Source organism: Seriola aureovittata, chromosome 17, assembly GCF_021018895.1.
Source record: "Seriola aureovittata isolate HTS-2021-v1 ecotype China chromosome 17, ASM2101889v1, whole genome shotgun sequence".
In the NCBI taxonomy this organism is placed as follows: Eukaryota; Metazoa; Chordata; class Actinopteri; order Carangiformes; family Carangidae; genus Seriola; species Seriola aureovittata.
The window spans coordinates 5,116,188-5,133,587 of record NC_079380.1 but is presented as its reverse complement, the minus strand read 5'-3'; the positions used below and the strand labels follow the sequence as shown (position 1 = coordinate 5,133,587).

The window sequence follows — 17,400 nt, the reverse complement described above, 5'->3', positions numbered from 1 at the left end:
TATTCTGATGGCCAAAGTTTTGTTTGTAGAGAAATTAAACTATCCAGGTGAAAGTCGGTGTGGACTTTGACTTCAGTTTCAGTTCATTTGTCTCAGCAGCAGTCTGTTATTTTCATTGTTTCTGCCACAGTGTCATTTTGTAACACTGGAGGTGCCAAAGCAGGAAATTTTCAAATTCTACATGCAGCAGTTTTAAATATGAAGTTGTGCACAATGATGATTAACACCTGGAATTTATTGCATTCTTTCATTTTGTTTTAGTGGATGTATGTTGCCTTAATTACAACAAAATATAAAAGAAAATCCAACTATTTTATTTATTTTATTGTTCTAAAGATATATGACCATTATTCTCATTATTATCCTTTTTTTTTTTTGTATTTGTATTGTTTTTGTAGCAGACAGCAGGGCACTGCTTAACCCAGGTAGAGACCGAAATATGAGCAAACAAACAAAATTTTACTTTAATTTTACAAATACTTATCACAACTGTGCAACTAAAAACAACAGACAACAGAAACAGGCCAACAACTAAACTATGACAGTGAAAGTTACAACAGAAATTTGGAAATTTAAGCCTTAGATTGGGAAAATCCTCTAATTAGAAATCAAATTATTACTCTACTATTCATCTCACAGGTGTTTAAGGGCATTTAATGTCATTGAAAATGTCAAAAACACAAATTTCAAATGTCCTTTACATTACTACTGGATTAATAAATATCAATTAAATATGAATAACAGTATTCACTTATTTGATAGATGATTGCTTAATTTATTTTGGTAAGATTTACTACTATGAGTTAACATGCTGTGATATCAATATGGTATGGTCAACTATAAACTACTACATATCTATGACTTGCTCTCAGACATGATTGTCATGCACATTTATATCCACTGCTCTTCAAACAGCAGAGGAGTCTTGTTCCACACTCAGTTACTCGCCCTGTCCCTCTTGTGCCTGGAAAACAAACACATTCATATGAAAATAGTGTATATTAATATATAATTTTTTTCTGGGACAAAACTCTAATTGTTTATAGTATTTTTTCTATCTTTCAACTCTCACAGAGTTCCCGCCATACTACCAACAAGAACAGTTGTTTAGCTTTAAATCATACAATGGACAGTGTTCATGTTGGGCACTTTCAGAGGGAACTGCTAAAGACTAGTATTTACAGTTTGTATCAAATACAAGCTCAGCACTATCCCAGACCTGTGTATCAGGTGTGGAGAGGAGAAGGGGACGTTCTTCCACTGTGTCTGGGAATGCAGTAAAGTCCAACAGTTTTGGCGGGAGATTAAACAAAATTTAGAGACTATACTAGAAATAAAATTAGTTCTTGACCCTAAACTATTTATTCTAGGTTTATATCCTGATAGACATCACATATCAAGAAAAATAATCACTGCCCTGGATTTATGTTTACTGCTTGCAAAAAGAGTCATAGCACTCTCATGGAGGAGTACCAGTAAACCAAAACTCATCAACTGGGTTAAGGAAATATCCACAACTTTACCTATGGAGAAGATAACTTACATTATAAAAGGAAAACTACCACTATTTCAAAACATTTGGGGTCCTTTTATGGAATATATGGAGAGTGTGGATTTAAGTAATGTGGGGAATGAAGCTGACGAGGCGTAGTTGTCCTATGCATTGATCTAAAAAATTTTTTTTTTCTTTTGATATTTGATTTCTTTATTCTGTGTGAATTGTACATCTAAATTTGTATTTTTGATCCATGCATAATGGTGAAATAACCTGGGCTAACTCTTGATAAGACAGAGAAACCTTTATTGTTCTGGCTGTTGTTGTTGTTTTTTTGTTTTGTTTTTTTTATATACTTATACTTTCACCTAAGTGTTGCTCTATGTTATCTCATAAATACCTGACTTGCAAGGAAGGACAATTTGAATGCTGGACAATAATTTAGTTACCCCTGACGTCTTCTTTGATGTAAGAGCACTCTTATTTCTGTATAATTATGTATCTTGGAAACACTTTAAAAACTCAATAAAGATAATGTTGGGGAAAAAAATACAAGCTCAGTACCTTTGTCCCAATTTCACGGCTCTTGGCCCGCATCTTGTTGGCCAGAGATTCGGCCACATCAGCTCTCTCCTCGGCCTCCTCCAGCTCGTGCTGGGCCTTCCTGAATCTGGCCATGTGCGCGTTGGATTGCTCCTCCTGCAAGTCAGTCATGTTAAATGTATCGGTGATCAGACGCTAAATCACACATTTTTTAAAATTTTTTATACTGATTGATAGTGATTCACTCACAACTTCCTCAGCGTGGCGTTTGTAGACCTTCATTTTGATCTGGAGCTTGTCCACAAGATCCTGCAGTCGAATGTTGTTTTTCTTGTCTTCCTCAGACTGAATAAAGACGAGAACCAAAGGATTCTATCTTTAAACACTCTTTTATTTGGGCAGTATTGTAATCTAGTGCAGTAGGGTTAATTGATTACAAACATGAAGAATCTTTTTTATTTTTACCTGATAGGTTAGCTCCTTGACCTTCCTCTCATATTTACGGACTCCTTTGATGGCCTCAGTGGAACGTTTTTGCTCAGCTTCTAGCTCATTTTCCAGCTCACGGACCTGAGTACAAGAGCAGAGTTCAGTCTACTTTCTATGATTTCTAGTTCTATGATTTATGGTTTCTATGAGTCTTGAATTTTTATTAAGGTCTCTGGTTGAACTGCTTAAATTACTTTGGTTGCAGCCTTTACGGACAACTGATTCCAAGTTTGCCACATAACATAAATATCAATGAGTGAAAAAAAGGTTATTCATTTGTTTTTGATATGCCATGCCATTCAATCCAATTTATGGTTGCTAAATTCTTGTGAGCATGGCCTATTGGACAAAAACTCAATTTCCTTTAATTGCAGAGCCATCTAGAGCTGCGACAATTAGTCAGTTAATCAATCAGCAGAAAAGGAATTGGCAACAATCATGATAATTGAGTGACTGTTTTAATAATTTTTTAAGCAAAATTGTGAAACATGGTTCCATCTTTTCTTTGTTTTGGTGATTCATGACCTGTGTGGCAGGTGTTGTAAGTTGGCCGATCATTTGCAAATTGTAGAATTTTGATGAAAAAATTTAATGGAATAGGAATAAAGGAATAAAAATAAAATTAATGTTTTTAAATGTTTTAAAAGAAATGATCAGTGAAAAGATTAAAAATATCTAAAATCTTGTTAAGGGGTTGGATGTTGGCCGCTAACAATTTTCAAGTGGGCCATGAGTTAGAAAAGGTTGGGAGGGGCTGTCTTACATGGTAGTAAATTGAGTAGTTTTGGGTGTCGGCCTGTTGGCCTCAGACAGCTGAGGATGTTACATCGGTCAGCTTTAAATTATAACAAGCATTTCTTTTTTTCTTTTTTTTTTTTACTATTTTCTGATTAATAGAGAAAATAATTGGCTGATTAACCGATAATGAAAATAATCGTTAATTGCAGCCCTTGAGCCATTCTGAAACAATTTCACATATAGATATGTATATATAGACTCTACTACATGATGGTAAACATAAATAGCCACACCTCGATTTCTAGTACTGGCAGTTTGTTGCATATTTAGGTCACCTCTCAGTATGTGAACATTCTCATGGTCAATATTTTTAAGTTGTAGCTGGACACAGAACACTGTACTTACTCTCGCCTCCAGTTTCTGCAGCTGTTTCTTCCCTCCCTTCATGGCTAAGTTTTCCGCCTCGTCTAATCGGTGCTGCAGGTCCTTCACTGTGACCTCCAGGTTCTTCTTCATCCTCTCCAGGTGAGCGCTGGTGTCCTGCTCCTTCCTCAGCTCTTCAGCCATCATGGCAGCCTAGAGGTAGAAGTATAGGCACAAGTGAACTACTGATTTTTCTTAGTTCTTATTTCATTAAGTCTGTGTTAAGTGAAATAAGAACCCTGCAAGAGCAGATTACATCAGTAATGGCTTTCTTGGCCTTTTCCTCAGCATTCCTGGCCTCTTGAACGGCTTCCTCTGTCTCACTGTGGAGCTGAGTTACATCCACCTCAAGTTTCTTTTTGGTGTTCAGAAGACTGGTGTTCTGCCAAAGATGAAGCAGTTGTTATATACAGTGTATAAGTAGTGCAAATCAGGGAGCGTTGTTCAATATGACACTACAAGTAAATAACCAACCTGAGAATGAAGTAGTCCAGCTCGTTCACTGGCATCAACCAGTTCCTGTTCAGCCATTTTGCGGCTCCTCTCCGTCTGCTCCACGACCACTCGAAGCTCTTCAATCTCAGCCTGCATCAAGGCCGTTCTGCGCTCCATCATGGCTACCTGCTCCTTCATGTCATCCTGCCCTCTGACTGAGTCATCCAAGTGGATTTGGGCATCCTGAAAATGCATTTTGTCTCGGTTAAACCGACCCTTCCGACACGGAGGGGCAAGATCTCTCAACATCTATAAGTAGTCCAGCGTGATCATCAGGTCAAAATTTACACCCCATCAACAGGCTGGTCCAGGATAAGTACCTACTGTAGTACTGACAGTGACCTCCTGATCTTTTCTTTAGCACCACCATCAGGCCAAAAGTGCCGTGTGTAAACAAATGATGCAAAATTTTGACGTACGAAATGTTTGTCAACTCCTAAATTAGATTTTGACATGAAAATATTTAATGTCTCTGTAAAGCACTTTTATTGTCTTTTGTCTCAATGGTGTTAAATATTAAAACTTCCCTTGATAAACATTATTAGCAATTTAGTGTCAAGTTAACTTTGCAGCATCTAGAGATTTTAATTTTTTTGCTGTAGTGTTGATGAATTTTTAGTGAGTCTGGGTGGCACGGGGTGGCACTGCCCCTCCCTGAAATATGATTGCCCCCCCCCCCCCCCCCGATGTAGAGAACACACACACACAGCAATGTTTGTATTGAAAATAATAAAAAAAACACCTACAGATAATTGAGTAATTACGTGATGCCTATGGGATTTTATTTTATTTACTAGAACAACAATGCCCTATCCATGTGCAACAGTTGTTCAATACAAAACCCTTTTCAGGCTCTTATGTGGTTTCATGTAATACCACCTGTATTGGGGCACAGGGAAACTTCACAAGAGCCTTTTCAACCATGTATTTGTTGTACCTTGAGTTGCCCCTGAACGTTCCTCAGTTGTTTCTGGGCCTCGGCCGACTGCCTGTTAGCATGGCTCAGCTGGATCTCCATCTCGTTCAGGTCTCCCTCCATCTTCTTCTTCACTCTCAGGGCGTCGTTCCTGCTCCGGACCTCAGCGTCCAGCATTGTCTGCATGGACTCCATCACTCTCTGGTGGTTCCTCTTCATCTGGTCGATCTCCTCGTCTTTCTCCGCTACTTTTCTGTCAACTTCTGCCTTCATCTGGTTTAGATCCATTTGTACACGCAGGATCTTGGACTCATCTTGTTCCAGTGAGGCCTTAAAAACAGTTTCATTTGTATGTGTAAATGTCAGTAGTTCCTCATACCACGTTTGATGAATATGTGCATTACTTTTCTGCTGCTTTCAGTGATCAGTACCTCAGCTTCTTCCAGCGCAGTCTGCATGTCACATTTCTCTGTCTCCACCTGCTTCTTGAATTTCTCCAGCTCATGAATCGTCTTCCCAGTCTCTCCAATTTGCTCTGTCAGGTCTGAGATCTCCTCTGCATTTCAAAATATGGCATTTCAAAGAGGTGTTGAAATAATGAATAAAATAAATAAAACACTTTTTTTCCCCTCACAATAAGATTTCACTCACGTTGCAGGTTTTTATTTTCCCTTTTCATTGTCTCCAGATGATCAAGAGCTTCTTCATACGAGTTCTTCAGTTTGAAGAGTTCAGTGCTCAGGGATCGAGATTCTTTCTGAGCGCCTTCAAGCTCTGCCTGAGCCTCCTCATACTTCTGCTTCCACTCGGCTAGAATCTGGATTCATTGAAACAGCCACTAATAATTAATGATGTAACATAAACAACTGGTGTCTTATTAAGCGTGATTGTCAAAAAAAATACCTTGTCAAAGTTTCTCTGCTTCTTGTCAAGGGTAGCAGCTAAGTTGTTGGACCTTTCCACATCCACCATGAGATCCTCCATTTCGTTCTGAAGTCGCTGTTTAGTTTTCTCCAGTGAGGCGCACTTTGAATTCACTGCTTCGATTTGTTCTTCAGCGTCTTGGAGGCGCTGGGCAAGCTTTTTCCTTTGAAGAGTGAGTCAGTAGTCAGAACACAGCAAACTAGGCAAACACAGGTATCATAAAGAGGGGTTAAAGTCCTAAAATAAAATATTTATAAAAAATGATGTGCACATACTGTATGGTTGTTTAATTAAACAGCAGAATTCTATGTGGTTGTTTGTTTTTTGGCCACCATGTGGCAGCAGAAAAGGCTGTAAATGTATCATCGACATATTATCACCAAGTGGCAACCCCCAAGGCTGAAAAATGAAGCCAACACAGATGTACCACTTCCTCTAATGGCCGCTTGATGGTGACTACAACAGTGAGTCAATCCCCATAGATCCCAATGTCAAAATGTCAGACTTTACAGCAGAAATAAACAGGTTTACAGGCTGCTACAAAAACAGTTTTGGTCTCTACAGCTAATTTCCTCATTCATGACGACTGTACAGGGGTAAATTTTTATATAACTCACTCTTTTGAGTTTTATTAAGGCTTAAGGTTCTGCATAATTGAGGGCGTGGCTGCTTTGAGTGACAGGTGGGTGAGTGTATAATTGCCACAAGCCGGCTTGCACCAAAATCTCGGCTCCACACATGCTCCACCTCTTTGCCCATTTTTGGATTAACCAGGGGTTAGGCGGAGTCAGTCACTGCCAAGATGGCGACAGCGGAGCAGCTCACTCTGAGCAGCTCACTCTGAGCTTCAAAACCAGTCTTCAGAAACCTGTGGGTGACGTCATGGAGGCCACACCATCTTTATTTACAGTCTATGATTATCACTGCACACAGTTGTGTAGAAGGTTAGCGGTTCCAGATTTGCACATTATTTTTATGTAATTATTAGACAGTGATAGTGGAATGAAGAGAGAGATACAACAAAGGTCCCCAGTCAGAATTAAACCAGTTCATGGGGGCACCCCACTATCTCTGCTAGTGGGTCAGGTAGCAAACTGAAATCTTTGCTGGAAATGAACCAAAACAAATAAAAGTTGTGGGCCTAAAACCAAAACAATGAGCTAAAAGATGCTAAAACACTCTGTAGCGCTTTCACATTATACAGTCATTGATGTACTGCCCAATTTATTAATCTAATCTTACTTTGCCTCCTCGAGCTCCTCAGTGCGTTGGATGGCGTCAGTCTCATATTTGTTCCTCCACAGAGCCACCTCAGTGTTCGCCTTTGACAAACTCCGCTGCAGCTCAGCTTTGGCCTCCTGCTCCTCCTCGTACTGCTCACGAAGGAGATCGCAGTCATGACGAGCCGACTGCAAACTGTGAGCCAGGGCATTCTTAGCCTACCAGGAAGACATTAATTGATGAAAGATCACAAGAAAAAAGTGATTGTGTTTGCAAGTGTGAGCTTTCATTACCTTTGTTTCTTCCTCAATCAGCCTCTTTAGCTCGTCAATCTGTGTCGTGAATCCCTGTTTTCCTCGCGTCAGTTGGGAAATGAGACTCTCTCTCTCTTCCATTTGTCGTGAAAACTCAGCTATGACAAGCAAAACAAGAAACCACATTTTAATTAAAGGTCTTCAACTTAATGAACTGAACTAAGATGAGGGACAGAACTACCATTCTCAGTTTGAAAACGGGCCCTCTGATTGGTGAGATCAGAAATATGTCGCATGTTTTCATCATTCTTGGTCTTTAGCTCCATTAGCTGATCTTCAAGTGAGCGACACATCTTCTCCAGGTTGACCTATGAGTAGAGAAAATTAACACAAATTTGACATTCAAGCAGTTCAATGGGTTCTGGGTTCCCTAATACTCTAGTAGGGTATGTCAGGTTTATAAGTCCCACCTTGGCTTTTGCAACTGCTTCCATATTACTGGCCAAATCATCAATCTCCATTTTCATTTCACTCTTCTCCTTCTCCAGTTTCTGTTTGATTCTCTGGAGGTTGTCGATCTGCTCTCCTAGCTCGGCCATGCTGTCCGCTTGCTTCTTGCGCAGGGCGGCGGTCGTGGCCTCGTGGTGCAGCGTGGACTCCTCCAGGTCACGTCGCAGTTTGAGGAACTCAGCTTCGCGCTTCTTATTCATCTCTATCTGCGCAGCAGTGGCTCCTCCGGCCTCCTCCAGCCTCTCGCTGATCTCCTCGATCTCCCTGGTGAGGTCAGACCTCTGCTTCTCAATCTTGGCCCGAACCGCTCGTTCGGCCTCGACCTCTTCCTCCATTTCTTCAATACGGGCCTTAAAATAGAAAATGTAATATACCACAATGAGGTGAACTTTGGTTGCAATGAATCTGATGAATGTATGACTTGAATCTGTGCTTTATTACTTGGAGTTCCTTCATCTTCTTTTGGAGCTGGTTATTAATTGCTTGCTCATCTGCAATCTTGCTGAGCAGCTGGTTGTTTTCAAATTCTTTTCTATGAGGAAAAAAAACAAAAAGTTGTCAATTCAAGCACTAAAATGTATTTCCTTCACACATATTTCCCATGATCAATGCATTATCTTACTTCTTAATTTTCTCCTCAGATTGCTGCTTGTCATTTTCCAGATCCATCAGGGATTCCTGTGTGAGCTTCAGATCTCCCTCCAGCTTCCTCTTGGCTCTTTCAAGGTCCATGCGGATCTTCTTCTCTTGCTCCAATGAACCCTCGAGCTTGAAAACAAGTTGCACAAAGTTAATTAAAAATGTTAAGTAACATCAGGGTTGGAGCATGTCTTTGTCAGCAACTCACATCATCAACTTGCTGCTCAAGCTTGGACTTGGCTTTGGTCAGAGAGTTGACTTTATCTTCCTCTGCTTGAAGATCATCCAGCCCCTGCTGGTGAGCTTCTTGAAGAGCTTTCTTCTCCTTGGTCAGTTTGCCAATGTTTTCATCCTGACCAGCCAGCTCTTCCATTAAATTTTTGACCTGCAATAGGTAATGCGCATACACATAATTATAAACCTGAAACTCAACTAAACCTAGAAGGCACTTGTAGCGCACATACTGTATATCCTTTAAGGCTAATTTGGACTGAAATGACTCAACAACTGTTTTGAATGGATCTTCAGGAAAATTTCTGCAAACATTAATGGTTCTCAGAGGATGAATCCAAATGACTTTGGTGATCTACTGCCACCATTAAGTTGGCATTTGTGGTTCCAAGGAAAAATGTCTTGACAACTTTTGCATGGACTGCCATGAAAAAAAAGCAAATAAATGGGACCAAAAACAGAAAGCAGAAGGAACACACAGAGGTACAAACCAAGTAGTACAAGTGAAATCACAAACCTTGTTTTCTGTGGCATGTTTCTCCTTCTCCACTTTAGCCAGGGTAATCTCTAGGTCATCAATGTCTTTTTTAAGCTCAGAGCATTCGTCTTCCAGCTTCCTCTTCTTGGCGGTCAACTCAGCATTCATTTCCTCTTCGTCCTCCAGTCTCTCGGTCACCTCTTTGAGTTTGGCCTCGAGCTGGATTTTGCTCTTGATCAGTCCTTCACATCTCTCCTCTGCATCACAAAGATTTTCTGAGTCCTAAGAAAAACACAGAGAGAACAACACTAATGTGATCATTTGGATATTTTTTGACTGGGATCAGTGGCTTTAATTTGCTGGTACTCACAGATTGTACTTGCAGGAGGAGGTTATTTTTCTCCTGCAGCAGAGAAACCATTTTCTCTTCAAGCTCCTTTCTCTTGGTCTCTGACTTTGCCAGATCCTCCTTACATTTGACAAAGTCCTCTTTCATGGTTGCCATCTCCTTTTCAGTCTCTGCGCTCTTTAGAAGTGGCTTTATTTTAAAGAACAGCTTCATCCATGGCCAGTGTTTCACATTCATGAATGAACGCAAGTTATATTGCAGAATCCAGACGCAATCTCTGTCAGATACACAGCATCAAAGGTATTAGTAGTAGGTTCATTTCCTTAATAAATAAAGAGCATTTTTGGTGCTAATATTACCTTTGTGCAATTAGATTGGAGAATTCCCTTCTCATCAGATAACCACGACACAGTGCTTGAGTCTGCGTCACCAGAGAAGCTAGTTTTTCATCTCGCAACTCCTCCAGAGTGCCAAGTAAACCAGCTTTGAAGAAGACCTACAACAACATCCATTAAACTGAATCAATTTGTTTCTCATAAAGGGTATTCTCAGTGGTACCAAAAGCTTTTAGGACTTTACCCTATGAGGCATTTGGACACATACCTTTGTAGCCCCAAATCGGTACTGTGTGTGGTCAACATCAATTGAACCAAGAAGCTTCTCGGAAGCCTTCTTTCCGTCAATGAACTGTCCCTCAGGGATGGCACTGGCATTCAGGATTCTGTACCTGTTCAGATTGAGATTAAGATATATATATATATATATAATCGCGATCTGCAATGATGTAGACAAAAAACACAAGTAGGCTATTACTTATAATTATCTAATTGTGTAATCCTGACCTCTGCTTGAAGTCAGCATAAAGAATTCTGCTGGGAAATCCCTTCCTGCAAATCCTGATACCCTCCAGCACACCGTTACAGCGTAGCTGGTGGATGACCAAGTGATTGTCCATGATACCTGCAGACAGGTCCACATGAATTACTTGGAAACTGACTCTAAAATCAAATTTAAACATCATGTTTTTGTCTTTAATTGCACAAACAATATACAGTATTTGCACACCTACCTGGTGTTTTAATCTCATTTGGAATCAGGCAGCGCACAAAATGAGGATGGGTGCTCCTCAAGTTTGTCATTAGTTTTCCCAGATTTTCCTGTAAATTTGAGGATATCAAACAAAAATAAAAGTTGACACAGCAAATCAAAGATGAAAACAATCAAAAAAAAAAAAAAAAATCCAACAATCCAACCAAACATTAATATTCGACTAGTGCGACTTACTGGAGACAAAATGATATGAATACACCACCTTGTATGATCATTTCAAGGCAAAAAGTCATATCCACATAGATTACTATCAGCTCTGTACCCTGAAAACAGCAGACACTGTCTGGAAGGAGCCACCCTTCTTCTTTCCACCTTTCTTTGCTTTTCCACCTGCAGCGTCACCACCTGATTCTACAGAGCAAACAGAAATATTAGTTGTCCTTTGTTAAGGTGTGAAGACCAGTATTTATTATTTCTACAAAATCCAAATCATTCCTTAAATAGTCTCCACCCAGACACCCACTGTTCCATTACTAAGGATTTCAGTCTCTTTAATTGATACTAATAACTCCAACACTTTGTAAATCCTCTACCTGCTTCAGCACCAGAAAACGAGGCATACAAGTAGCCCAGTAGTTTCATTGATGATTTCTGGTAAAGCTGCACCACAGACTCGTTCAGCGGGTCTTTGTTCTTCTCCAGCCAGCCGCTGATGTTGTAGTCCACAGTGCCAGCGTAGTGCACCAGGGTGAAGTGAGCCTCTGGCTTGCCTTTCACAACCTTTGGCTTTTGGAAAGCATTTGTCTTTCCAAGATGCTGGTCGTAGAGTTTATTCTTAAAAGAGGTGTCTGAAGCCTTGGGGAACATACACTCCTCTTCAAGGATGGAGAAGATGCCCATTGGCTGTTGAATATATCATAGGCACATATGAGACACTATGTTTAAAATGAAGTTAAATATTAAATTGGGCAGTACATCAATCCTACCTTTTCAATGAGCTCAATGCAGGCTGCCAGGTCCATACCAAAGTCAATGAACTCCCAGTCTATTCCTTCCTTTTTGTATTCTTCTTGCTCCAGTACAAACATGTGGTGGTTGAAAAACTGTTGCAGCTTCTCATTAGTGAAATTAATGCAGAGTTGCTCCATGCTGTTGAACTAAGACAACAATTAACCATTAATATATGACGAATCCACATAAAACTGAGAAACAACAATAATAATAGATGGAAACCATCAACCAAAATAAACTTTGAGTCCGAACTCACATCAAATATTTCAAATCCAGCGATGTCCAACACTCCGATGAAGAACTGTCTGGGCTGCTTTGTGTCCAGCATCTCATTGATTCGTATGACCATCCATAAGAACATCTTCTCATAGACAGACTTGGCCAGAGCTCCAACTGAATTGGTGACCTGACCAGAAGATGTTGCACATGAAACTGATAGTAAAACTTACAAAGTGGTTACAGGACATAAAGGAAATTTCTCACTGGCTGATATTTGTCCATACTGGACATCATTGAGTGGGGGGTTTCTTAAGTTTTGCCCAAACCAACCACTACTGAGTGATGTATCTATCCCACAAAACTTATATGTAATCAATATTGTCTATTGGAAGCAGTTGGTAGGAGGCTAATTTTAGAAATTTTAGACCTGACGAATTTACGACTTGTTAAGTCGACTCACAGCAACCTGTACAGTAGTTTCAGTCTCACATAAGTCTGTCAGTAGCATGCTGACACTGAAACTGTGGTAGCAGCAGGTAACAAAGTGTTTCAGGACAATTAAGATTTCTACATACAGAGTTATTTCACTAAGCCGACTTACAACAACCTGGATGTTTTTCTGTTGCTATTTTCATGGTTGTAGCTGAATAACTAGCAAGCTAGATAGGAAGATAATGTCAATATTCTTAATTCCACCAAGGTTAAGCTCTGATTGGTTGGCTGCATGAATGACTACATGAATCCCTGAACAAACTGGAGACGTGGGCAGTGAGGCAGAGGTCTGGCTACTTGTTACCAACACACTGAGTCATTTTATTTATAGGCTTGGTGAGGGGAGGAAACACCATCGCACTTAGCATCATGGTGATATCTGCCTCGATCATGTGAGAACTCATTGTGCACTATAGACAGTTATAACTTTGAGCTGTTTCTGTACCTGGGGGACCGTTTGACCTTTGGTGACATATTCATTCCCCACTTTCACTCTTGGGTAGCAAAGGCCTTTCAACAAGTCAGCAGAGTTCAGGCCCATGAGGAAAGCGACTTTGTCTGCAACTGTGAGGCAAACATGAGCATTTTTGTTAACTCAGTCTGCATCTTCACTGAAAACAAAATGACAAAAAAAAAAGGAAAAAGTCTCACCCTCAGTGCCATCGGGCTCCGCCTGCTCCTCCCGCTGCTTCTGCTTGAACTTCATGTTCCCGTAATGCATCACAGCGCCAGTCAGCTTGTAGATGGAGACTTTCTCTTCATTGGTGAAGCCCAAGACATCAGTGGCTGTCTGTTAAATTAAATTAACAGTGTTAGTAGAAGCCAATAAAAAGCTTGTAAATGGCGACTGACGAGAGAAAGCTCACATCTGTGGCCACCAGCTCCTCTCTGTCGTCAATGCTGGCCACAGTGATCTGCCCCTGACTTATCATGGGGAAGTCGTATGGGTTTGTTGTTATGAGAAGCATTTCTGTAGAGAGAAACAAATAAAATCACATGAAAATAAGTCTAAAAAATATCTTAAATTGCAAGATATTAATGGCCTCGCCATACCTATAAGCTCTGGTTTGTGCCCAGTCTGAATCTGATAGAAGATGTGGTAGCTCCTCTCTTCAGACAACTGGAACGTCACTCTTGACTTTTCCAGCAAGTCTACATGAAATAATGAATGAAGTCATGATTAACAATAGCAGGTATACTGTACATACAATGCTCATTATTTATTTGGCAAGACAAACTCACAGGTTTCAATATCAGCAGAAGCCAGTTTCCCTGATGTTCCAAAGTGAATTCTGATGAATTTACCCTATGAAACATAAATCAGGAAAAATGCACATGAAAACATGAATGTTAAAAATGCATAGTGGTTTAAGGAATAAGGCATGTTACATTCTTGCGACAGGTTATTCAAAAAAATCAATATTAGAGCTCATACTTACAAATCTTGAGGAGTTGTCATTCCTCACAGTCTTGGCGTTCCCAAAAGCCTCCAGCAAAGGATTCGCTGAAATGATTTGATCTTCCAGTGTCCCCTGAAAAACACAGCCAGCGTCATCAGAATCATGTCTTTTTTGTTAAAAATTTAATCTTATTGAGGGATTATGAGATGGGTTTCTGTCACATTTCCACTACCTGAATCTTTCCAGGTGAGTGGTCTTTCTTGTCACTTCCACCAGCCACTGCGATTGTCGCAAAGTACTGGATGACACGCTTGGTGTTGACAGTCTTTCCTGCACCAGATTCTCCACTGTGAACACAGAATAAAAGAGAGCTGAGGACAACAACAAAAAGTACACCCTTGCATCATTTATTGATTGAATTATAAGACACATTTTAAGTTTATATGTAACAGACTTACGTAATCAGGACAGACTGGTTCTCCCGATCTGTCAGTGACAAAGAAATATGAACAAGTTTTGGTGATGTGATGCCTTGAAAAACTCACTTTGAGCAGTGGTGTGTTTTTTCTTTTAAACTTAAACCTTTATATATTCATGTTTTTAGAGGTTCTAAATTTTGATTATGAAACGGCAGCCATTGTGGCCTCAAGTGGCAATTGCAAGCTAATGCCATATTGAATATCGAGTCAGTCATTTGCTTTAAATCATTAGGCGACCTGACTGAAATAACAATAAGCTGAACAGGTAATGACAAATATGTCTCCTGGTGACGAATAATGTGTGTACCTCTGACTTTTTCTCCTTCTCACATTTATAATTATTTTAGTCAAACAAGTGGCGCAAACCGACTCCAAACTAACCTCAAAAACAATATTTAGCTATAGTTTGCTAATGTTAGTGATCTTTAGCCACCATAAGCTGCTGGTCATTCCAGACCAATTAAGTGTATTGAATTAAAGAATCTGTTATCTCCTCTGACTTTCTAGGATTTCTTTTTCAAAGCTACACACCACTGGGTTTAAAAATTCACCGGCTTTGACTGAGGCAGCCAAAAGTCTATATGGACAATTTTGTGCCATCAACATAATTATCTTCACATTGGGCGAGTTTTGCAGAGACATTTGCATTTAGTATTTACCCCACAATTTTGATCCCTGAAACACCACTGAAACCCTATTTACTACTTTTTTACTTTACACATAAAATAACATTGCAGCACAATCAAGTTAATATAGATACATATACAGTATAATGTATGCAAAAAAAATCTATATAATTGACAAACTTGGCCAACATCTGACATTGAAAATCAACATCTGTTTTGGATTAAACAATATAATTATTCAAGACTATAATTTTGTTACATGCTCAAAGAAGTCATTGTTTCTTACCTGTAAGCATATTTTGATATGCATTATCAGAGACAGAGAAAATATGTGGTGGGGCCTCCATGCGCTTTTTGCCTCTGTAGGCCGACACAACCTTTGGGTCGTACACCGGCAGCCACTTGTATGGGTTTACAGTGACACAGAAGAGCCCAGAGTAAGTCTGCAGAGGAAAATATACATTATGTGAGGTAAGAGAGAGAGAGAGTCACTCAGACACACAAAGTAGTTGAAACCCCCCCACCCCATCATTACGTACATAAATCATCCATGCTGCGTAACGATCTTTGAGGTTGAACAGCACAGAGGGCTCATTGAGGTGGGTCATCATGGCCATGTCCTCAATCTTGTCATACTTTGGGGGATTCATAGGATGGCAGTCATCCTCCTTGACTGTTACCGTCTGAAAAATAAAAAAGAGAAGAGAAGAAGAAGAGAAGAAGAAGAGAAGAGAAGAGAAGAGAAGAGAAGAGAAAATAATATTGAAGGAAAAAATAGAATATTCCTGCTGCAGAACTAACAGAAACAGAAAAAGAAAAATAGCATGAGAACAGACTAGTATAAATAAAAAATTGCGTTCAGAATAAATAAAATGTTGGTTTCTTTAAACACTAAACCAAGTGACGCTTGAAGTTCCACACGAGTGTTTTTGCATGTTTCAATCCATTTATTGCAAATCATTTACATAACACTGACTAGTTTATAAGGCATGCTGTACAGTTTTAGATTGTTTAGTCAGTCTACACCTGATAATCAGTGATTTAAAGTATACGTGGTTTGTTCATCACTGATGCTGTGCAGAGAAATATTCACCTCATCAGCTTCAGTCTTCACGGTGACTTGGCCACCTTCCTTGTTCTGTATGATACCTTTGATGTACAGCTCCTTGGCATTGGGCACAAAGCAGGCTGTTCTGGCATCGAAAGGCCGGTTCTGAGCCTCAACTCTTTCCTTCTCAGGTTTGCGGAGAAAGATGGCTGCCGGCCCGTACTGGGCCATCTCGGCATCACTGCTCATGTTGATACCTCAAGGCAAGAAAGTAAGGCACATTTAAGTTAAATTAATTAAGATGTTCAAAAGATTTTTTAGGAAATTTGAGTACAATTTTGTTTCTTACTTACCAGGTCTGCTCAACCCAGTTGAATTGAATCAGAAGTTGGTCAGTGCTGCAGGTCAAACACACAAAAAAAAAGATTATGAAGAAGGGCAGTTCCCAGCCACGACTGCTGACAGATGCCGGTCTCAGAAGGGTAGACGATAGATCTTACCAATTGTCAGAGAATGGCAGGCCTCTAAGTGAAGACCAGTGGGAGGCTGAGGCCCCTTTTATCAAGATGAATGTGCTGCTGAAGCAAACCGGATGCTCCAAACTTGGCAATGTCAGTATTCAAATGTCAATCAAGTCGCATTATCGATTTCTGCTCAACACTTAAATATGGCACAGGATCCTCTGGTGGTAATAGGAACATGTCAGCAGCAACAGGCGATGATCCTCAAGCACTATTTTTACATGCCTTCTGTACTGTCAAGAGCTGTCACTAACTACTTAATGTTTATGCTGTTCAGCAGGATGACAGCTCATGTTTAATGCATGATGAAATGTTTAATCAGTGTATTTAGAGCAATAATGCCGATTTATAGAAAGAAAGTGTCAGTGCGTATGTTTATGGGTGTAACTCAGTGTGTGTTAATGATGTGTCACGACCTTCATGTTCACCCTGGACTCGAGGACCACCTGCTCATTCACCCCTGAGGCACCTTGCTTGGATTAACTGGTTCAAACTCAACACAAATGTCAGTACAATGTCAATATTACTTTTTTAGAATATATCGTGAGAGAGATTCGCTGCACAAATCAGATCATTTCTTGTTTAGGTTGTTTAAATTGTTTCGGTTTTTATTTTGCATCATGCACATATCATAAAGATGAATCCGTTCTATTAATGTCTGATTAGGGTTAATAATGAATAATTTCATTCTCAGCTCCTCACGGGTAAGTACAGTCTCTGCATGTATAGAGCTATGATATAGTTATAAAGTGGACATTTGACTGAAATTAAACACAAGTTGATTTTTTCAGTGTTGTTCAAGCTCTCTCCCACACAGCATGTCATTCTTAATCTGAAAACAAGCTTGAC

At 39.8% G+C, this 17,400-nt stretch overlaps 1 protein-coding gene across 9 annotated transcripts; it reads right to left on the bottom strand.

The window, feature by feature from the left end:
* Positions 1–221: 221 nt before the first annotated feature.
* Positions 222–16,279, bottom strand: LOC130185521 (myosin heavy chain, fast skeletal muscle-like). 9 transcript variants are annotated; one of them, XM_056402024.1, is made up of 38 exons: positions 16,076–16,279; positions 15,522–15,665; positions 15,269–15,425; positions 14,336–14,363; positions 14,107–14,224; positions 13,917–14,009; positions 13,720–13,783; positions 13,531–13,629; positions 13,344–13,447; positions 13,129–13,267; positions 12,923–13,041; positions 12,023–12,172; positions 11,742–11,912; positions 11,349–11,658; positions 11,078–11,160; positions 10,775–10,862; positions 10,548–10,665; positions 10,309–10,432; positions 10,065–10,201; positions 9,727–9,982; positions 9,396–9,638; positions 8,856–9,032; positions 8,631–8,776; positions 8,450–8,540; positions 7,969–8,358; positions 7,740–7,866; positions 7,538–7,656; positions 7,266–7,462; positions 6,003–6,186; positions 5,751–5,916; positions 5,531–5,655; positions 5,121–5,429; positions 4,163–4,366; positions 3,945–4,070; positions 3,671–3,841; positions 2,504–2,608; positions 2,288–2,383; positions 222–2,194 (listed from the first exon to the last, which is right to left on the bottom strand). In XM_056402024.1, exons 1-38 carry the CDS (start codon positions 16,277–16,279, stop codon positions 2,018–2,020), a joined length of 5,859 nt encoding a protein of 1,952 aa, XP_056257999.1. In that variant the 3' UTR covers positions 222–2,017. The 9 variants fall into 9 exon arrangements, with proteins under 9 accessions (XP_056257999.1, XP_056258003.1, XP_056257998.1 ...); XM_056402028.1 differs by having other exon boundaries at positions 11,078–11,145; XM_056402023.1 differs by having other exon boundaries at positions 11,078–11,166; positions 14,110–14,224.
* Positions 16,280–17,400: the final 1,121 nt, after the last annotated feature.

Bases quoted from the DNA above. Each gene is read 5' to 3' on its own strand.
- LOC130185521 (XM_056402023.1), bottom strand. From the start codon at position 16,279: ATGAGCAGTGATGCCGAGATGGCCCAGTACGGGCCGGCAGCCATCTTT. The intron at 14,010-14,109 runs GTAGTGGAAATG...TGTGTTTTTCAG, and splicing joins ACTCACCTGGAAAGATTCAG to GGGACACTGGAAGATCAAAT. The intron at 11,659-11,741 runs GTAGGATTGATG...TATATTCAACAG, and splicing joins GCATTGAGCTCATTGAAAAG to CCAATGGGCATCTTCTCCAT.